This window comes from Peromyscus californicus, unplaced genomic scaffold (assembly GCF_007827085.1).
Source record: "Peromyscus californicus insignis strain IS unplaced genomic scaffold, ASM782708v3 Scaffold_13__1_contigs__length_99412109, whole genome shotgun sequence".
Taxonomy (NCBI): domain Eukaryota; kingdom Metazoa; phylum Chordata; class Mammalia; order Rodentia; family Cricetidae; genus Peromyscus; species Peromyscus californicus.
Window position 1 is genome coordinate 8,912,780 of NW_026294424.1, and position 20,591 is coordinate 8,933,370.

A 20,591-nucleotide genomic window follows, 5' to 3' on the forward strand; every position below is an offset into this window, starting at 1 on the left:
AACCCCAAAGCCTCAGCAGCAAGGCACAGTTAAGCAGAACCCCCTAGGCCTGAGATGTAGGTGGAGTGGGGCTCTGAAACTCAGTGAAGTGATGGCTGATTCCAGCTGAAGAGCCAGCAGGGTGAAAGCTCAAGCCCTCACCAAGTATCTGTCTCTCACGGTGGCCACTTTGCTGGGAGAGACCTGAGGATGCACAGCAGGTCCTCTCCACTCATGCCCCGCCATGCAGGTACTGCGGTCCGGGGCTTCCTTCTCTGTCAACCACAACATGGGTAGGGACCAAAGTGCTGAAGTGCTGAAGGCATTGTCCCCAGACCCTCCTCAGGCAGAAGCTGTTGTCCTGAGCACAAGGATAATGAAGGCACAGACAGGCAAAACCTACACACTATTGTCATTTGAGCATTCACCCAACTCATCAATTCAACAAACATTTATTAAGCGCCTATGTGTGCCAGGTCCTAGGGACCCAGAGCTGTACGGTGCTTAGGTCCTGCCCTCAAGCAGCTCACAGTCTAGGGGCAGACAGTAAACACACAAGTGACAATGTGCCATGAAGTGTGGAGGAAGGATGACAGAGTGCTGGAGCACACAGGGTGACTGCTGAACACTTCCTGGGCAAGGGTCGGGGACAAGCTCAGTGCCACGGCAGTGCCTTGCACCTTGGCGCCACGTGTCACCGAAACCTTGAAGGCTGGTCCACAAAGGACCTGGGGACTGAATGGAAGCAAAGCCTCTTTTGCTTCCCGGGAAGAGCCCGCAGCATCCCTGCCTGCCAGCACCTGCGGTGACTGAGGGAGCTGTTCCCTAATTCCAGGGGCCAGTGAAGGGGCAGCTACCCAGGGGGCCAACTTCCAGGAGCCTTGATGGGCTAGGAACAGAGAACTCACTGCTTGTACCACCCCGCCCTGGGCCTCTATTCGCAGTGTTTCTGAGCGGGTTTGAGACTGCTTCTTAACACTGTGGAGAGGCCCTTAATTCCTGTCTGTCACTAGTCTTCCTTCTCAGGTGCCAATTACAGCCTTGCTGGCTGCTGTCACAACAGGCCACAGCAGGAGGCCCTACCCTCAAGACATTCACAGCCTCCTCACCAGCTCAATGAGCTGCTGGATGTTTTTGTTTTGGTTGGACAAGCCATTCCTGATGTTTTCTAGCAGGCATCTCTTCAATTCAAAGATGGCCTCACTGTAGCCCAGGCTCACAGCAGCCATGGGTGGTGCTCCATGCCACAGGGCTGGGATGTGCCAGACGTGCTGCCTCTCTGCCAGGCCTGCCAGTGTCCGGAAGCTACCACCCTGCTTCTCCATGTGGGTAGCAGCCCTGCTCAGGTCGCTGGGCGGATCCAGGAGCTGCCTCCTGTCTCTCGGCCTGGGACTGGGGACGGAGAAGTCATGAAGGTTCTGGTACACAAACTGATAGTTGGGCATGTGCCCCGTTTTTTCTAACCTTAGAAAAGCATGAAGAATAGCTGGTGGAATGTCCTTCGTCTCAGCTAAACTGACCACAGTGACATTACTTAGCCCCATTAGCAGCGTGGCCAAGGAAGCCTCCAGTTCGAACCTGTCTCCAGCAGAGGCCAAGGCCCCACTGATCAAACCCCCAGAGTCGATTACCAGGATTTGGTCACAGCCCAGGTCCTGGCTGAAGCCCTCAGCCACAGGGAGGAGCTGCATGAAGGACCCCCGGGGACTACAGCTCCTTCCTGTGGCAAACCGCAGGCCAAACATGGTGTTAAGGAGTGTAGATTTCCCTGTGCCTGGCACCCCCAGGGCAGAGAGAACCACTAATCGAGATCTCCTGTCTAGGCGAACATGCAGCTCCTTGAGAAGCCCAGTGACCCAGCGAATAGGGATGCTCAGGGTGGCCCCATCGACCAGCTCCAGAGGCAGCCCACCCAGAAGCAGTTCCACAGCCAGGCCTGGGAAGTGGGCAAAGCGCCTCTGAGCAGCAGGCAGCCTCCCTGCCTCCACCAGGCAGCTCTCCGCCTCATAGAACTGCCCCATCTCCCGCAGAAAGTGCTCCACTCCCAAGGGCTCAGGCCAGAGTGGATCATTCAAGTCTGAGGCCCCACCAAGTTTCGGTCTCAGGGTGAGGAGGGTCTCTGGAGGCTGTCGTGGCCGAGGTGAGCCTAGTCGGGCTAGCCCCCACTCCATCCACCTCAGGAAGTACTGCCTCTCACCCGGGGAGGGGCTGCTTATCCCCAGGATGAACTCCCGCACCCCTGAGGTGGGCTCCTGGCCATTCTGCTGGACCCGGAGCTCCAGGACCCGCCGTCTCAGCTCAGCCCGGTGCTTCTCCGGGGGCTCCGAAAGCCACTGGAGCTGGCAGAACTCCCTTTCAACTTGGGCTGCCTTCCTGGCAGGGTCCCCCTGCAGCCTCAGCTCGTCCCTCTTGTAGGCATCCACATCCTGGATCTTCCTGATGATCTTCTCCATCCGGTCCTTGGCCTTCTGACACTCCTCACAGTCCTCGTCAACCCTGAGGCCCAACTTCCGGGCCGCGTGTGCCATGTCCTCCACAGACACCCGCCTGCAGGGAGAGCGGGCCACACCGCATATGATGGCTCGGATCCGCCTCACGAAGCTCTCGCTGTCAGTGCTGCTGACCTTCACGAGGACGTGAGAGTGGTCGATCTTGAGCACAGGGATCAGCCTGTTGAGGAAGCGCAGGTTCGTGTTCCGTTTCCCGCGGTAGGGACTCAGGATGAAGTAGTACTTTGTGGTTGACTCCTTCATGGAGTACAGCAGTTTGTATTCCTTCTTACTGATGTTGTCCGTCAAAATAAACACAGCGGAGGAGACTTCTGTCAAGAGCTTGAACTGCAGCCAGTGAGACCCAATGTCACCTCTCAAGTTCAGAAAGGCCATTGGCTCTGGGAAAACATCCAGGTCCTCCTTACCACTGGGGAAAAACCAGGAGATTTCTACTAACCCATCGGCAATCTCTCGAGGATTGGTGCCTAAATTGAGGTCCCGATGCCAGAAGCAGTCCCACTGCCGGCGGGCCGGGCTGAGGATGGCATTGAGCAGCTGGGACTTAGAGTTGCTGCTGACGTCCATGCGCACGAAGGCAAAGGTGGGCGCCCTGGACAGGACCGCACTGTCTTCTCGAAAACTCCCAAGGCCCCGCGGGGGCTGGAAACACCACGTCCGCACAACCCCCCGCAGGGCCCAGAGCAGAAAGGTGTGGTAGTGGTTTTCTGAGTCAGGCAGCACAAGTGGGAGGGCGAACTGGCAGAGGGACATCTTCAGCAGGACCTCCTGCTGCAGGAAGGTGTCTGAGGACAGCAGGAGGGCGCAGAGGAGGTCCAGGGGGTTCACAGGCGTGTCAGGCATGGGCAGCTCGGAAAAGGAGTAGATGTCATCGGCAGCAATCTCCTCAGCTGGGTCCCAGTAGATCATCTCCTCCTCCATCTGGCTCTCTTTCTCTGCCGGCCAGGCATCTGGAGGCATGTCCAGCACCATGGTGGTGTTCCTGGCCTCAGCATTAAGGGCCTGCAGCTTCCTGAGGAAATGCCAGGGAAGGTCCTTGGGGACCTGAGGAGCCCAGTTCTTCATGCTGTCAAAGCTGATCTGCAGGGAGTCCTGGAGGGTGAGCTTCTGGACCTGGTATGTCTCCAGTCCCAACAAGGACAGCATTTCCTGAAGCCTGCTTCTCTCCACTGCAGGAAAAACAAAGACATCAATGTTCACCCTTTGTTCTCAAGTCAGGGTCTAGGTAGAGCTGGAGAAAAGCCTAGCAGGGAGGGGTTGGAGAAGACATTCCTCAGAATAGGAGGCAGGTCCAGGGGACCAGGATATGCTGGGAAGATCAGGGCACAAGGTAAAAGCCTCTATATAAGAAGGTAAAATCACCTAACTAAAATGTATCAGACATTAACTATATAGGAAGGAAGATGGGCTGGCAAGATGACTCGGTGGTTTAAAGCACATATTGCTTCTCCAGAGCAAAGCAAAAGGCCAGAGTTCATTTCTCAGCACCCTCTTTAGGTAGCTAACCCTCCTTATAACTCCAGCTCCAAGGATCCCACAGCCTCTGCAGGCACCGACATCCACATCCACATCCCCACACAGACACAAACAACCAGACACATAACTAAAACTAATCCACAGCCAGGCATGATGATTCATGCCTTTAATTCCAGTACTAGGGAAGCAGAGGCAGACAGATCTCTTACAAATTCAAGGCTAGCCTAGTCTTCGCAGAGCATCCCAGGCCAGCCAGGATCACACAGAAAGACCCAATCTTAAATAAAGAAAGAAACAGAGATGGGGTGGGGAGGGAGGGAGGGAAGTGAGGGGGAACAGAGAAACTGAGGAGTTATATCTAGAAGTCAAGAAAGTTCATGTTAATGCAGTGATTTTTAGTTTTTCTAGATAGCTGCAACATCTAACTCTGAGCTCAAACATAAGCAATTAGAATGAGCCGCACATGTTCTCTAGGTGCTGAACTCCACTTCTCAGACCTTCTCCACTTGTCAGACCTCAAACCAGTTACAAGGTCATCTACCCCTCATGCTCTAGCCCAGTCAGGAATCTGGGGGGCATGTTGGAACATGCCTGGAACTCTAGCACTCAAGAAGTTGAAACAGGAGGATTGATGCAAATTCAAGATGCGCATGGGATACATAGCAAAAAACTGCCTCAAAACCTGGAGGGAAAAATGTCACCAAGAAATTCCCAGGAGGGTACAACCACTATTTACACTCTGGGTTGCCGGTAAATGATTTTGGGGATTTTTTGGTTTTTTTTTTTGGGGGGGGGAGGATTTGTTTTTATCTTTGTTAATAAACTAGAGACTATTTTTAAAGGAAAAGAGCAACCACTGCTCAGCACCCTTTTGCAAATCCAAAACCGGACTGGCTTGTGTTGTGATTTGGGATTTTTGTGGTGCTGAAGATGGGGGAGCCCTCTGCATGCCAGGCAAATGCTCTACCATGAAGCTATATCTCCAACTTTATTCATGTATCAAGATACATAAACATATATATATTTAAGTTTTTATTCTTAACTTTTAAAGTTTTATTTCTGTTTGTTTTGAAACAAGGTTGTTCTAGACAGCCCTAGCTCTCCTGGATCTCACTATATAGCCCTAGCTATCCTTAATCTATATAGACCAGGATGGCCTCAAAAGTATAGATCTATCTGAGCACTGGGATTAAAGGTGTACACCACCACACCCAGAGAGCTCTTGATATTTTTAAGACAGTCTCACTATGTACCTCATACTAACCTCAAAATTGTTAGTGTACCTGTAAACTATCACTCCCTGTATAATTACTTGAGTTTTAGTGACTGTGAAGAATATTCTTAGTTGTCAACTTGACTACATCTGGAATTAACTAAAACCAAAAAATGGAGGGGCACACCTGAAGGGATTTTTGCTTAATTTTAAGTGGGAAGACCCACTTCTAATCTAGATCTTTGAGGTGGTAAAACACACCTTTAATCCAGATCTCTTGAGGTGGGAAGACCCACATCCGATCTGGACCATGCCTTCTGATAGAAGCCTATATAAGGACATGGAAGAAGGAAGTTTTTGCTGTCTACCCTTTCTATATATAATTCTGTAAGTTCTGTTACTCTAGAGATCCCTGACTAATGCAGTAACAACAAAACATCTGGTGTTGACTGACGCCTGGTACACACTGAATGTTTTAGATATTCAAATGTCACCCTATATAATGCAAACTTTATAAGTTAATGATCATAAAGTTCCAGATCTTGGCCTGGCATCTTACCAATGTTCATATCCAACATAAGTGGTTCACTTCTTATTTATGTATTTATTTTGCAGTACTGAAATAGACCTCACATGCTAGGCAATACTTTACCACTGAGCTATATCCATAACTCTTTTTTCTTCTTCTTCCAAGTTGGGGGTGGGGAGGAAGTGAGGGTGTTCCCTAGTCTTGTCTCAAACCTGTGAACAGATTCAATCTTTCGCCTCTACCTTGGGACTACAGGCATACAACACTGTAAGTATCCAATAGCATTAGTTTTAGGGCTCAGAACTCTAAACTTATTTGCACACATGAGCTATGGCACATGAATACAGGTGAGAGGAAAGCCTGTAGGAATCCTGGGGATCCAACTTGGTAGCTCGCATTTTTACCTCTGAGGCACCTTGCCAGCTCAGGGCTCCAAGTTCTACAGCAATATGGTAGAAGGACCACTTGAGAAGTTACAGGGGGCCTGTAAATTGTTTTCAAAACAGAACAACTAGCCTGGTATTATTGTTCAGCAGGTAAACCATTTGCCTCCAAACCTGATGATCTGAGTTTGATCCCTGGAAGCACATGGCAGAAGGAGAGAGCAGACCCCCAAACTGTCCTCTGACCTCTATACACCTCCACATGGGCACACACACATAAATAAAAAACCTTAATTTTAAAAAGATTTCGTTTTATTTTCTCTATATATGGATGGGTGTTTTGCCTGTATTATGTGCATGCAGTGTCCAAAGAGGCCAGAAGAGGGCATCAGATCCTTCTGGAACTGGAATAACAGCGCTACTAGCCATCAAGTGAGTTCTAGAAACCAAACCCAGGTCCTCTGCAAGAGCAACAAGTGCTCTTAACCACTGAGTCATTTCTCCAGCCCCAAATAAATATAATTATAAAAATAAATAAAAAAAGAAAAACTACACAGGAGGACTGCTCTATGGCAGAAATTCTACATCGCTCTTCCTCAGGTTTCCTTGTTATGCCCAAATGAAGCCAGGGATATACAACAGTCATTGCTGCTTAAGTAGCATGATCATCAAAGCCGCTTGGGAAAACCACAAAAACAACCTCTTTCTACATATGTACCCATATCCGGCATCCGGCCCGTAGGAGACCATTCAGCAACTCTAGGTCCAAGTCTGCCAATATGCCAACGAAGCTATTGCTAGAGTTTCTAAATCTAGATAGCTAGGCATTAGAATCACTTCAGGAACCTGTTAAAAATAAGATAATGGGAAAGCCTCCACTCACAAAGACAGTAACTCACAGTGGCAGTATAGACAAGTTAAAGGAAGAAACGGTTACTCCGTAGTAAGTTCCTGAGTGGTTTGGTTTTTAGCAACATTACTAATAGTCATAGACAAGAGGGGTCAGAGTCAAATACCCACATGATTTGATACAGTCAAGTTTAAGAACTAGCCACCTATACGGTACTCTCCTCCGGTAGAATGGAAAGCTGAAAAAGAAAGAGAAAATGTATACCTGTTGGGAAGTCATTGTCCTGAGCCTCGTTTGTACCATCTATGAGAAAAAGCAAAGGAAAATAAAGGGAATTAATCTAATAATATGATGATAATGTCAAGTAGACTGACAAAAAGTAAATTCAGTGAAACAAACCCAAACCCTTTTTTTTAAAACCAAAATGGCAATTCCTTGAAATTTTAACAATATAAAAATATAAGCCAGGCGGTGGTGGCACACGCCCTTAATCCCAGCACTCGGGAGGCAGAGGTAGGCGGATCTGTGAGTTCGAGGCCAGCCTGGTCTACAGAGCGAGAGCCAGGAAAGGCGCAAAGCTACACAGAGAAACCCTGTCTCGAAAAACCAAAAAAAAAAAAAAAAAAAAAAAAAAACAACCAAAAAAAAAGAAAAAACAATATAAAAATATAAAACTATCAAGTCCTAGTTATTTTTCACTTTGTACTTATACCCTCCCCTTCCCCAACCCAGTTTGTTCCAAGTCCCATAGTGTCTACCTCCATAGTGGAACCCGCAGTCACCTCCTTCCATTTCTCTCCATTCCAAATCTACAAAGAAAGGTACAGACATTTCACCTCAGCAGCAAATTAGAGCCTTTCCACGAAGAAGTCTGGAGTGGCTTTTGTTGACTGTTGGTACTACAGGTTGAGCACTCAGGATCGCAAGTGTCTCCAGGTTAGATTTTGGAATAAGCCAAGTTTAAACAAAAACAAAGGCTGGAAATATAGCTACAGCTATAATATTTTTATTTACCAACTTTATGATTCCCCCCATAATTAATAGACAAATGTTTTTGTTTGTTTTTTTGAGACAGGGTTTCTCTACATAGCACTGGCTATCCTGGAAGACCAGGCTGGCCTCAAACTCACCGAGATCTACTTGCCTCTGGTGCCCAAGTGCTGGGATAAAGCTAACATTCTAAACTGTCTTTTGTGATGAGTTTTCTGGAGATGAATATAGGACAAGAGAGACAAAAATGGAGGGGTGCTTTTGGAAGCAGGGTGATCTGAGTGAAAACACAAAAGGACTCAAGAATCAAACCACAATGTCCAGTTATTAAAAACATACTTACTCAAAGTGAAAAGAAGATTCTAAAAAAATTTTTTCCCCAAAGAATTCAAAATGCAGTGTGAAGAGAAAAAATAACTAGAGAAGAAAGTAACAGCCAAATATAGGGGTTGGAAAGACAACTCAGAGGTTAAAAGCACTTGATACTCTTACAGAGAAGACCAAGGTTCAATTCCCAACACCTACAAGGTACTCATAAGTGTCTGTTACCCCAGTTCCAGGGATACAACGCCCTCCTCTGGCCTCTGCGGGCACTGCACACATGTGGTGTACACACATGCAGGCAAAACATTCATCTACATAATTTTGGTTTTGATGTTTTTGTTTGATGTTTTTGTTTTTCTGAGAAGGGGTCTCTATGCAGCTCTGGCTGTCCTAGAACTTGCTATGTAGGCAAGGCTGGCCTTGAACTCACAAAGACCCATTTGCCTCTGCCTCCTGAGTATTGGGATTATAGGTGTGCACCGCTATGCAAGGTTGATAGTTTTTTTTAAGAGGCTGGCATGAGGGGCTGAAGAGATGGCTCAGCGGTTAAGAGCACTGACTGCTCTTCCAGAGGACCCATGTTCATTTCCCAGCACCCATGTGGCAGCTCACAACTGCCTGTAACTCTAAGATCTGATACCCTCACACAGACATAAGCAGGCAAAACACCAATGCACATAAAATAAAAATAAATTATGTATTTTTAAAAAAAGAGGCTGGCATGATGGCACATGTCTGTAATCCTAGGCTGCCCATCAGGAAGGCAGCAAGTTAAAGGACCAACTGGGTTACACTGGGCTTCAGACCAATATGTACAATTTAACAACGTCTTAAAAAAAGGCAAGGAGGGGGTGTGAATGTGACTCAGGTCTTAATGGGCACAAGGGCAGGGTATGGCCCAGGCTCTACCACGGAAATGCCATCCTGGAAGAACTGTTCCAAGCCCAGGTGGAGCATGACAGCATTTTCACCGGACCCAAGTGATCTTTCCCTCCCGAGTTACTCCAGTACCCGACACATTCTCACTAGTTTTCCATCAAGATGTGGGACGTTTGTTACTGAGCAGGAAATGGACATCTACCACGTGACACCTTGAGGCTGTTAGCACTGGTCAGAAAAAAGCTCATAGATGGCCCCCTATCTCACACCATACACAACAAATTAACTTAAAATGGACAAATAATCTAAATGTAAGAATTAAACTCATGAAACTCAAAGCTGGGTGGTAGTGGCACTAGCCTTTAATCCCAGCACTCAGGCAGAGGCAGATGGATGGCTGAGTTCAAGGCCACCCTGGCCTACAGAGCAAGCAAGTTCTAGGACAGACAGCTACACAGAGAAATCCTGTCTCGATTTACACACACACACACACACACACACACACACACGCACACGCACACGCACACGCACACGCACACGCACGGTGGGTGGTAAACACAATGGGACAAAACATTTACACAGTATGTATCTGTGTCTCCAGGAAAGGTCTAGTTAGTACTTGCAGAACTTAATAGCTTTATAACAAAAGAAACAATAACGCCAATAAAAAGCATACAAAGATTTGAGCATCTTGAGATGGAATCTTTTTATAGAGAGAAAAAGAAAAGCCTTAAGCTTCTTTGAGAGGTCCACAATCCAGCCCAGGAAGAGCGTAGACTCCAGAACCCCAATGGACAGAAGGAATTTGTCAGTCTCGAAACGGGCCCCAGTCGGAGTTTACCTGCAATTGCCACGGATGTCTGGCTCTCGGAAGGCTTTACTTCTGGGGCCACTTCTCCCAGATCGGAATGCCTGAAAATTTTTCAGAAGAAAATTATCATTAAAATAATGTACTGCCACTTTCACCTAATCAAACTGGCTGCATAGAAAAATCTTCTGGGAAACTTTTAAAAACTATAAACTCAGGCTGTTGAAATGGCTCAGTGGTAAAGAGCACATACTGCTCTTCTACAGTTCCCAACACCCACACATACACATATAAGAATAAAATCTTTTCAAACTGTAAACTCTGGGTCCATCCCAGATCCATGAATCAGCCCCCTGCGAGCTGGTCCTGGGCATCTCTGCTTCTGAAGTACTCTCTAGGACTCCAATGTACAGCCCAATAGAGACACACTAGCCTGGAAATAGACCCACGGCTGCTGGCCACTCAGAGAGATGTAAAAGCATACATACCCTTTGACCAGTAATTCCACTTCTATCCTAAGGGAAAAATGAAGACTTAGTTACAAAGAGGCTGGTGTGAGCTTGACATGCAATAGCAAAAGCTGCCCAAGTCCAGTGGCAGGAACCTCAGTCCTGTTCTGCAATCAGCACACAACACTCTCTGGGCTTCTTTTTGTGAGCAGAGCAATTTTAGATGAACTATTATGGGAAGACACTAAGGGCATGCAAATTAGTAGGGACTAAGTTACAGAATAATGCAATATAAATATGATTGAATGACGTACGTTTAGAGAGAGATCTAGAAATGTGTCCATCACAAGCTAGGGGACACAAACAAACATGTCTATAGTGTGAACTATGTGTGGTAGCACAGACCTGTAACCCCAGCACTCAAGAGGCTGAGGCAGGAGTATCTCAATTTCAAGGCCAGCCTGGTGACATAGCAAGACCCTATCTCAAACAAACACACAGTGCAGACAAGAAGGGGTGATCTTGTTTGTTTCCTTGTGTGCATGTGTGTTGCTGAGGTACAAACATAGGGCTATCCACATGTTAAATGCTCTACCACTAATCTATAACTGCCCCCCAACCCAACACTATAGAAGCTGAGGAAGGAGAATTATGAGTTCCAAGCCCAAACAAGGCTACAAAGATAGAACCTGTATCCAAAAATAAAATAAAAATTTTATCATAGAAATAACAAACACGAGCCAGAGAGATGGCTCAGCAGGTCAAGGCGCTTGCCACACAAACCTGACACTTGAGTTCCATCCTGACAACCCACGCAGCGACATTCCTACACCCCAGAAGTCCTCTGGCAAGAGGTGAGAGCTAAGGCAGAGACAGGGGACTAGGCCAACCAGTCTCTGGTAACAAAACAGCAGAGGAGAGACCCCATCTCAAAAGCAAGATGGAAGAAGAAAGCAGACTCTGGAAGAGCTGTCCTCTGATTTCCACATGAGCACTGTGGCGTGAGAGTGCCTGTACATACATACACACACACACACACACACACACACACTCATGCATGGCCACCCACATGAGCACACATGCACACATACATGCATATGTGCACACACACATAAACACAAGTGCATACATGCATTCACACACACAATTTTTTAAAAACGAGAGCAAGTAGCCAGGCAATGGTGGTACACACCTTTAATCCCAGCACTGGAGAGTGGGGCGGGTGAGAGGCAGCATGGACACAGAAGCAGAAGCAGGTGGATCTCTGAGTTCAAGGCCAGCCTGGTCTACAGAGTGAGTTCCAGGACAGCCAAGGGCTACACAGAGAAACTTAGAAGAAAAAGAGAGAAAAGAAAAGGAAAGAAAAGAAAAGTGGGAACAAGCAAACCTGAGGTGAAGATTCTGACTGAAGATGAACACACAAATACTGGGCAGTATTTACAAAACTTGCAAGGGCGCTGGGTTGAACTGTGACCTCTATATTCATACTCAAGTGTGAGCACATGCCTATGTCTCTGTACGTCTGCTATACGTGTCTGTTTCCTAACCGTGTCTGCTGAAAGAGGCGGCAAGCAAAGACAGAGCAGAGCACTGTGGTGTCCTCTAACGTCCCTCCACACAGGAGAACTCGGGACCCCTGGAGATGCTGGCACTGCGGTGTCCTCTAACGTCCCTCCACACAGGAGAACTCAGGACCCCTGGAGATGCTGGCACTGTGGTGTCCTCTAACATCACTCCACACAGGAGAACTCAGGACCCCTGGAGATGCTGGCACTGTGGTGTCCTCTAACGTCCCTCCACACAGGAGAACTCAGGACCCCTGGAGATGCTGGCACTGTGGTGTCCTCTAACATCACTCCACACAGGAGAACTCAGGACCCCTGGAGATTCTGACTAACACCCAACTGAGGGGGAGAAAAGGACCCGAGTGTCTAGGTGTAAACAACAGAAACTCTGCCAAGTCTTGGGGACATCTCTGGATTCATGTAGTCGCTCAAGGGACTCCCACTGGCCAAAGCTGGAATAACACAAGCAGGAAAAGAATGAAATACAGTAATTAAAATGACAGAGTTGGATTGGTGGCTCAGTGATCAGGAGCACTCACTGCTCTTGTAGAGGACCTGGGTTCTATTCCCAACACCTACATGGTGCTCCAGTTCCAGGGGGCCCTCTTCTAACACCAAACAGGCATATGGTGCACATAAGACACATACGCAGGGAAAACACTCATATGTATAAATAAATCTAAAAAAGAAAACACTAAAGACCAGTTCAGTAGTGGTGGCGCACGCCTTTAACCTCAGCATGCAGAAGGCAGAGGCAAGCAGATCTCTGTGAGTTCACCTAGGGCTTCACAGTGAAACAAACAAGAGAAACCAAAAACAAAACACAGAAAAGAATCAGTCCGTACAGGCAATAAATAGCTCAAGCACTCTATATAGCAGGGGGGACCCTAGGATGACTATGGCTTATAATAAGTTTTGGTTTTACTCAATTACTGGGTAAGCCTCAGTAAAACATTTCACTATTAGGATAAGGATTTATACTGTATCAAGCTGATAATAGATAAATAAATATTAAAAAAAAATCTCAAGCACTCTTGCTCACAACAGAATAATAAATATGGAGGAGTTTTGACATTAATTGTGCCATCAAGCCCAGTGGTGGTGGTACACACCTTTAATCCTAGCATTTGGGAAGCAGAGGCAGGTGGATCTCTGATTTCTAGACCAGCCTGGTCTACAGAGTGAGTTCCAGGACAGCCAGGGCTACACTGAGAAATCCTGTCTCCAAAACAAACCAACCAACCAACAAAACAGAATAGGACCCTTCAACTGCTGAAATCAGAATGGAGTCAAGTCAAAGTGAATGGTCAACAGGGCTCATGAGGAGTGAGCTGCTCACTCAGTCTTAGAGTGTCCCTAGGAAGGGAAGAAAAGCCACCGGTAATGACAACAGCGCTCACCACGTGAGACTTCCTGAGTTGATCCACACTAATCTTAATAATTAAGTCAGGCCTTAGTGTGTACCCACTGTGGTCTCCAAAGGAAGGACCTAATACCCTGGCAGTGTTCTGTCAAGAAGGCAAAACTAGGCCATCATAACAAACTGAAAACAAATGACATTATACCAGAGGGTAAGAGATAAAGTATCTCAAATGTCATAAGACAAAGGAAACATTCCAGAAAACCAAACACAACAGCTGATCCTAGAGTATATCCTGAAGAAGAAATTTTGGGGTGAAATAAAAATATGGGTCTAATCAACGTTAACTATGCTATGGTTATATAACAGGGTATCTTGTTTCTTAGGAAACAGACACCGAATTGCTTAAGGGAACGCACCAGGAAGACAGCAACCGATTCTCTCTACAGACTGGATGTACTTGGTCCCTCCAAGTTCAGTATGCTGAAAGTCTAAAACCAGCGTCATGGTATTTGGAGCTGGGCTTTGGGAAGGTGATTAGAAAAGCTCTCAAGAATGGGATTACTGAATTACAAAAGAGGCCCTCGGCGAAAAGGAGAGCCTGGCTGGGATGTAGGCCAATGGAGTGCACTGCATGGCATGTGAAAGCCCTGGTGTGAGAGCAGGACTACATAGTGAGACCCTGTCTCCAAGCAGAAAAGGAATAGAGTAAGTAGGTCAGCAGATGCTCAGCAGGTTGAGGTACCTGCTGCCAGGCCTGACAATCTGAGTTCAAGCCCTTCAATCCACGCAACGGAAGGAGAGAACAAGTTGTCCCCTGACTTCCACATGCCTGCATGCACACAGGTGTACACACAAGTACACATGCACTCATGCAGGTACACACACAAATACACTAAATAACTAAAACATAAAAGAAGTGTGTCTGGTTAAACATAGTTCCTCAGAACACAAGCTGAGCCTGGCTCAGAGGTCCAAAGACATTGCCAGAGGATCTCAGCAGGGATGAGCCAGACAACAGGTTTCTACAGCTCAGGACTTTGGTCCAGCCATGTTCCGAGGCTGGACACTCACCCTAGGACATGCATTCTGGCCAGTACTCAAGACAGGAATTTGCCTTCACCCTTTCTGTTCCACACAGGGAACAGTAAGCAAGCAGCAGTCAAAGGATGGCCTTGCAATTGCGCTCACAGGAAAGTGTGTGTGTTGGCAAGCTCTGGGCTCCATTCTCACTGGCAAACCATGTCACAACTGAGATATACAAACCATGCCTTGTGGATCCATCACTGCTCCTGAAATACCAGGTTTAACTGGAGGCAGAGCCAGGCTTGTGGCTACAGCCTTTAACCTACAGCTTCACTAAATACATGATGCCTTCTAATAGTTTAATGGACTGATTGTATCCTCAAAATTCTTACACTAAAGTCTTCACCAACGTGATTATATTTGGACTTGAGTTCTATATGTAAGTTAAGATCAAAGAAGGCTACAAGGTGAGGCCTTCATGTGATGGGACTGGTGATCTCTAAGGGGGGGGCCACCCTCCCCTGAAGACACAGAGAAAAGGCCCCCACCAGAAACCAAATCTCATGAACCTAACCTGCTATCTCAAGATCTGTGATAAAGTCAACAGCTGTGACTGATGCGTCCAGTTTATGGTATCCCAGAGCAGCTCCTGTGGCTCCCAAACCCATACTACAAGGTGGAAAGCAGGGTTCAGAGAAGTGTGATAAAGACTGTCCACATCATCAAATATGAGCTACTGCCTTTCTAGTATACTTTGTTATGGATGATTTTGCAAAGTTTTTCAGCTTTTAAGCCCACAGTGAGTGTGTACGTGTACCCATCAGCCCACAGTGAGCACGTGTACCCATCAGCCCGCAGTGAGTGTGTACGTGTACCCATCAGCCCACAGTGAGTGTGTACGTGTACCCATCAGCCCACAGTAGGCACAAACGAACAAAGGAAGGAGCTTGACTTAGCGTAAGCACAGCTAACCACTCATCAACTGTAAACATCAAGGTTACTAACTGCTTTGGATTATAAAGAACACCTTTATTTTTTAAGTTCCCTTCCTCTTATGCCCTACATTTCCAGAAAGTGGCAAGGTTCCTCTCCTCCTAGGATGCTTACTGGGGACCCTCATCCTAAACCAAAACAATATCCCAAGACATTTGCTCTGCCTCCAAAGCCTTACTTTATGAGACATGTATGTTTAAAATCCCTCTGGATGTGGGTTGTGGGTTGAACTGTGTGTGACCCTACTTGGAAACAGGATCCTTGCAAGCCTAATTAGCTAAATTAAAATAAGGTCACAGTCAGGTAAGGAGGTTCATGTCTGTAATCTAAGCTCTTAGGAAGCTGAGGCAGGGGGTTTATGGCTAGTTTGATGACAGCCTGAACTATCTAGTGAGTTCAAGTCCAGCCTAAGCTATAGAGTAAGAGCTTGACTCAAAAAAAAAAAAAAATGAGTAACTCATGATGGGGTAAAGTGGGCCCTTAATACAATGGGCAGTGTCCTTGTGAAGAGAGGGACACTTGGACACACGTAAAGGGTGGAGACCGCAATGACACATGTGCAATTCAAAAAAGCCAAGTACTGTCAGCAGCCATCAGAACTTTGGGGTTTTAAGGCCTCCAGAAAGTGAGAGAATAAACATGTTGTCAGGTACCTCTCTGTAGTTGGTGTACAGCAGTTTCCTCCCAGATTACCTCTCTGTAGTTGGTGTATAGCAGTTTCCTCCCAGATTAAAACCTTCCATTTTGGAGGGAAACTTCTTAAGGCATGGTTGGAAAGGGAAAGGGAAAAGAGAATATTCTGGAACTAGGTGGAACACCCTATCCTTCAGAGAAGCTCCTTTAATACAAACAGTAAACAACTCAAAATAGATTCAGGAAGTCCCTGAAACTGAGATGATTCCCTGGGCCCCTCCCTCCCAAGAATAAACAGAAAAGACTGCTGGGAGCCACTTTCTGAGGAGCCATGCTGCACACAAGACTCTGAGACAAGCCAGCAGCTGGAAGAAGCAGGGCGCAAACCCAGCTTCCTGGAAGAGGCTCAGACCAGCTGAGGCACCTGCAAAGGACACTCTCATCTGCTGAGCCTTCCGCAGCTGTGCAGTGTACTCCAGGTTCCCAGCTTTGAGAGCTGTCACTCATGCTGGGGTGGCTTTGGTGATGCAGCTGTCTGTGAGTCTTTCTGCTCCTGTAGGTAACCCCAATAAAACTGACTGGTTCATCAAATTAGACTTCCATGGTATCAATACTTGGTCTGTCATGGGCTCCATGATACGGGGTGAGTAGATGTGTGTGCTGCATCTCCCTAGGAAAAGTCTATCACACAACAGTAGTGCCTTGTGACACCAGCCAAAGGGAACTAGCACAGTGTATGTGTGGCTCAGCAGCTGTCACCTCATTCACCTCAGTCTTTACAGATTTCTGCCTATGTGCCTGATTCTCTTCTGCTTCATATGAAAACAATGGTCATACTGTCCAGAGCCTGCCCTAATCCTGTATAAGCCTCATTTTAACTAATCACATCTACAAGGATCCAGTTTCCAAAGTCACATTCACAGGGGCTCCGACTTCAACATACCTCACTGAGAGGACATTACTCAGCATACGACAGCACCTGCACTAGGTCTGGGGTGAAGTCATTTGTTGTGTCTATTTCCTCCAAATTGAGACGTTCTCTCCTGGAGGGAAGGGGTGCTTACAAGGCTCAGGAAGCCCAGAAGTGCCTGCCACACAAGTATTGATGTGAAAACGAGGCACAGCAGTGCACATCTGTAACCCCTGCACTATGAGAGCACGGACAGGCAGATCCCTGAGGCTCACTGGCTAGCCAGTCTAGCTGAATCATTGAACTCCAGGTTCAGTTAGAGATCCTGACTTAATAAAATACAGTGAAAAGTGATCAAGAAGGCTAGAGAGATGGCTCAAAGGTTAAAGGCATATAGTGCTCTTCCAGAAGACCCGAGTTAGGTTCCCAGTGCCACATGGGGCGGCTCACAGATAACTAACTTCAGAACCAGGGGACCCTGGTTTTCTAGCCTCTTCAGGCACTGCACTTGGGCACAAACCCACATTCTGCCAGCCATATATACACAATTAAAAATTAAAATTAAAAATTAATTGATTAAAGAAACACCCAGTATGGACCTCTAGTCTCCACATATTTGTGTATACACCACACAAACACGTATACCACATACATATGTGAGTGAGTGAGTGAGTGTGTGTGTGTGTGTGTGTGTGTGTGTGTGTGTGTGTGTGTGTGTGTGTAAGAATAAGGGGCAACTGAGATGGCTCAGCCGGTACAAGTGCTTGCTGTCAAGCATGATAATCTGAGTTGATCCCTGGTACTCACACAGTGGAAAGAGAGAGGCAACTTTCACAAGTTGTCCTCTGACCTCTGTGTGTCCTGTGGCATGTCCCCCACTACCACCACACACACTCTCATGCACACATACATACTGTTGGGGAATATTATTTTAAGGTGTGTTACTTTTGTTTATGTTGCATGTGTTTAACTCTGTGAAGCTGTGTTGCTGTGCCTGTCTAGAACATCTGATGGTCTAATACAGAGCTGAATGGCCAATAGTGAGGCAGGAGAGAGGATAGGCAGGGCTGGCAGGCAGAGAGAAGAAATGGAAGGAGAAATCTGGGAGGAGCAAAGAAAGAAGGAACAAGAGGAAGGAGGGGGACGACATCAGGGGCCAGCCACCCAGCAAGCCATGGAGTAAGAAACAAAGGTATACAGGAATAGAGAAAGATAAAAGCCCAGAGGCAAATGATAGACAGGATAATTTAAAGTTAAGGAAAGCTGGCTAGAAATAAGCCAAGCTAAGGCCAGGCATTTATAATTAAGAATAAGCCTTTGTGTGTGATTTATTGGGGAGCTGAGTGGCGGGCCCCCATACAAAACCAATAAAAATACAAAGTAAGTAAGAATAAAAGCAGTAACTAGGAGACTGCCAAATGGAGCTCCTGCAAACTGCAGGAGGCTCCAGCCGTGCAGCTTTATGAGTCACCACCCATGCTGCCGTGGCCTTGCAGTGGAACAGCTGCTTTTGAATCACCCATGTTCCTCTAAGTAAACTCTTACCCATGTTCCTGTAATTAACCCAATAAACTTGAGTGAACCCGCTTCTTTGGTCTGTCCATCAGGCACATGCCTGCAACTCCAGCCTTGGAGGGAAATGGGGGCTGAGACAGGCAGATCCCTGAAGTTCACTGGCCAGCCAGCCTAGCTGAATGGATGCATTTCAGGTTCAGTGAGAGATGCTGTCTCAACACATAAAGGTACAAAGCAACTAAAGAAAGGCACTCAATACCAACTGTGGGCCTTCACAGAACACAAGCACACATCACACACACACACACACACACACACACACACACACACACACACACACACACACACACACACAGAGGCAAATTCATTTGGATCAAATTTTACCTTGAAGCTCTGGTAGACTAGATTTCCTGGTCTGTGGGAAGGGGACTGTAATAGCACCCACTGCATAAGCTTGCTATGAAGATGAAACAGTCAAGACTCAGAACAGGGCCTGACAGCACACTTGCTGGAAGTGGGCCGGATCTAAATTTAAGAGCACTCTCTGACCTGGAAAGTCCCTGACTCAGAGATTCTGGTTTGATTCTAGGCACAGAGAGGTCAACAGCAGGACTGATGATGAAGAACTACCCCACAGGGCCAGGACACTCCAGCCTACACTACCCCTGCTGGATCTCCAAGTGCACTCATCCGGGTGTCCTGGACTCCTGGAGTGTGAGTGCTGAAGGCTCACCCAGCCGTGCCCCTTATGCAGAGGTCATGGCAGCAGCTGCGCAACCAAAGTGTTCCTGTCAGATTTTCCTCAAAGCGTGACAAATGTTCTGTTTTCTCCAAGTGTGGCAGGTTAGTCTCTCTCCTTTCTCCCACCCCCAGTATCTGGCCCACTCAGTCCAGACCAGACTTCAGTAGGAAAGACAAGCCCTTCCACCCCACAGATACGTGTTGAGGATCTTCAGGAAATGCAAGAGATTAAAAAAGGCCTCAGGTACGTTTTAATGTCAGTAAGTGTTAGTACAACTGCTTTTAACTGCTCCGAGGATTCCAAGCAGTGGGGATATCCTGGGGGGAGTGAGCAACTTAGACACGAGGTCTCCAGTCGAGATTCTGAAGATCAAGTGAGTAAGATCAGAGCCTGAGAAGACAGTAAGGAGAAAGGAGGGGAGAAGGCAGGAGAGGAGAAAGGACGAGAGAGGAAGACAGAAGGAATAGAAAGGCAGCGGAGGAGTGGAGAGCTGGCTCAGTGATGAACAGCGCCCGCATGGCAGCTTGCAACCATGAACTCCAGTTCCGGGGGGTCTGCCACCCTCATCTGCCTCCCTGTGGTGCAGTGCAGGCAAACGTTCACACACACAGAACAAGTAACAGACCTTTCCTAAAGACAGGCAGAGAGAGAAGGCTGAAGAGGGAGGGAGGGGAGGGAGGGAGGGAGGGAGGGAGGGAGGGAGGGAGGGAGGGAGGGGACAGAGGAGGAAGCCCTCCTTAGGTTCCTTCCTGCTCGGGCACCAGCCTTGGATTCCTGTCCACTGCTGATCCCCTCCACCCCGGGCACCACACTCCTGCCTGCCTTCGCTAAGTTTCCTCACCACAGCCCCACTCGGCCAGGCCTCCTCCTGTCTAACCTGGCACTCCGACATCTACATCCTGGGCTTCTTCCTCAGCCACAACATCTCCCTTTCTCAGTGTGTGTGATGACCTCAGCCCAAACCAAAAGTTAACGAGTATGAGTTCACTTTCATAAAAATCAAGTGTTGTGGAATGTGAGCCCTTAGAATTCAATGTTGCCAATCAGATCAAATAAACTGGGACTGAATATTACTGAGGAAATACAAGGGGCCAGGGAGGAAGCTCCCTACTTCTTAGGGAGGCTATTACGTGTGCGGAGGTCTAAGGAACTCTTAAAATCAACAGCAAAGGGCAAAATAGTGCCATTGATAGGATACTTTGGTGTAGCTATTTTGAAATGGCCATGATCTCCAACCAGGAAAGTCAACTCTTTTTGGGGGGTGAGGGGTGGGATGAGATAAAGTCTCACTGTGTAGCCCTGGTTGGCCTAGAACTCACTCTGTAGACCAAGCTGGCCTCAAACTCTCAGAGATCCACCTGCTTCAGCATCCAGAGTGCAGGGACGAAGGCTGTCATGTCACCACAGTTCGGCAGAAAGGACAGTTCTTTGCATCTGCTCTTGAACCGTCTAGGGAT

The 20,591-nt window shown here is 47.3% G+C and overlaps 1 protein-coding gene across 10 annotated transcripts in view; it reads right to left on the bottom strand.

Moving 5' to 3' along the window:
- Positions 1 to 415: 415 nt before the first annotated feature.
- Urgcp (upregulator of cell proliferation) overlaps positions 416 to 20,591 on the bottom strand; it is a 47,330-nt gene continuing 27,154 nt past the window's right edge. For 3 of the 10 annotated variants that reach the window (XM_052734407.1, XM_052734408.1, XM_052734405.1), the window contains 5 exons: positions 10,430 to 10,456; positions 9,975 to 10,045; positions 7,699 to 7,749; positions 7,205 to 7,243; positions 416 to 3,658 (listed from right to left, as the gene is read on the bottom strand). In XM_052734407.1, coding sequence (XP_052590367.1) covers positions 1,074 to 3,658; positions 7,205 to 7,243; positions 7,699 to 7,732 — 2,658 coding nt within the window. In that variant the 5' untranslated portion in view covers positions 7,733 to 7,749; positions 9,975 to 10,045; positions 10,430 to 10,456 and the 3' untranslated portion in view covers positions 416 to 1,073. The remainder of the gene's footprint in view (positions 3,659 to 7,204; positions 7,244 to 7,698; positions 7,750 to 9,974; positions 10,046 to 10,429; positions 10,457 to 20,591) is intronic. The other 7 variants (XM_052734411.1, XM_052734412.1, XM_052734406.1 and 4 more) reach the window with 3 other exon arrangements.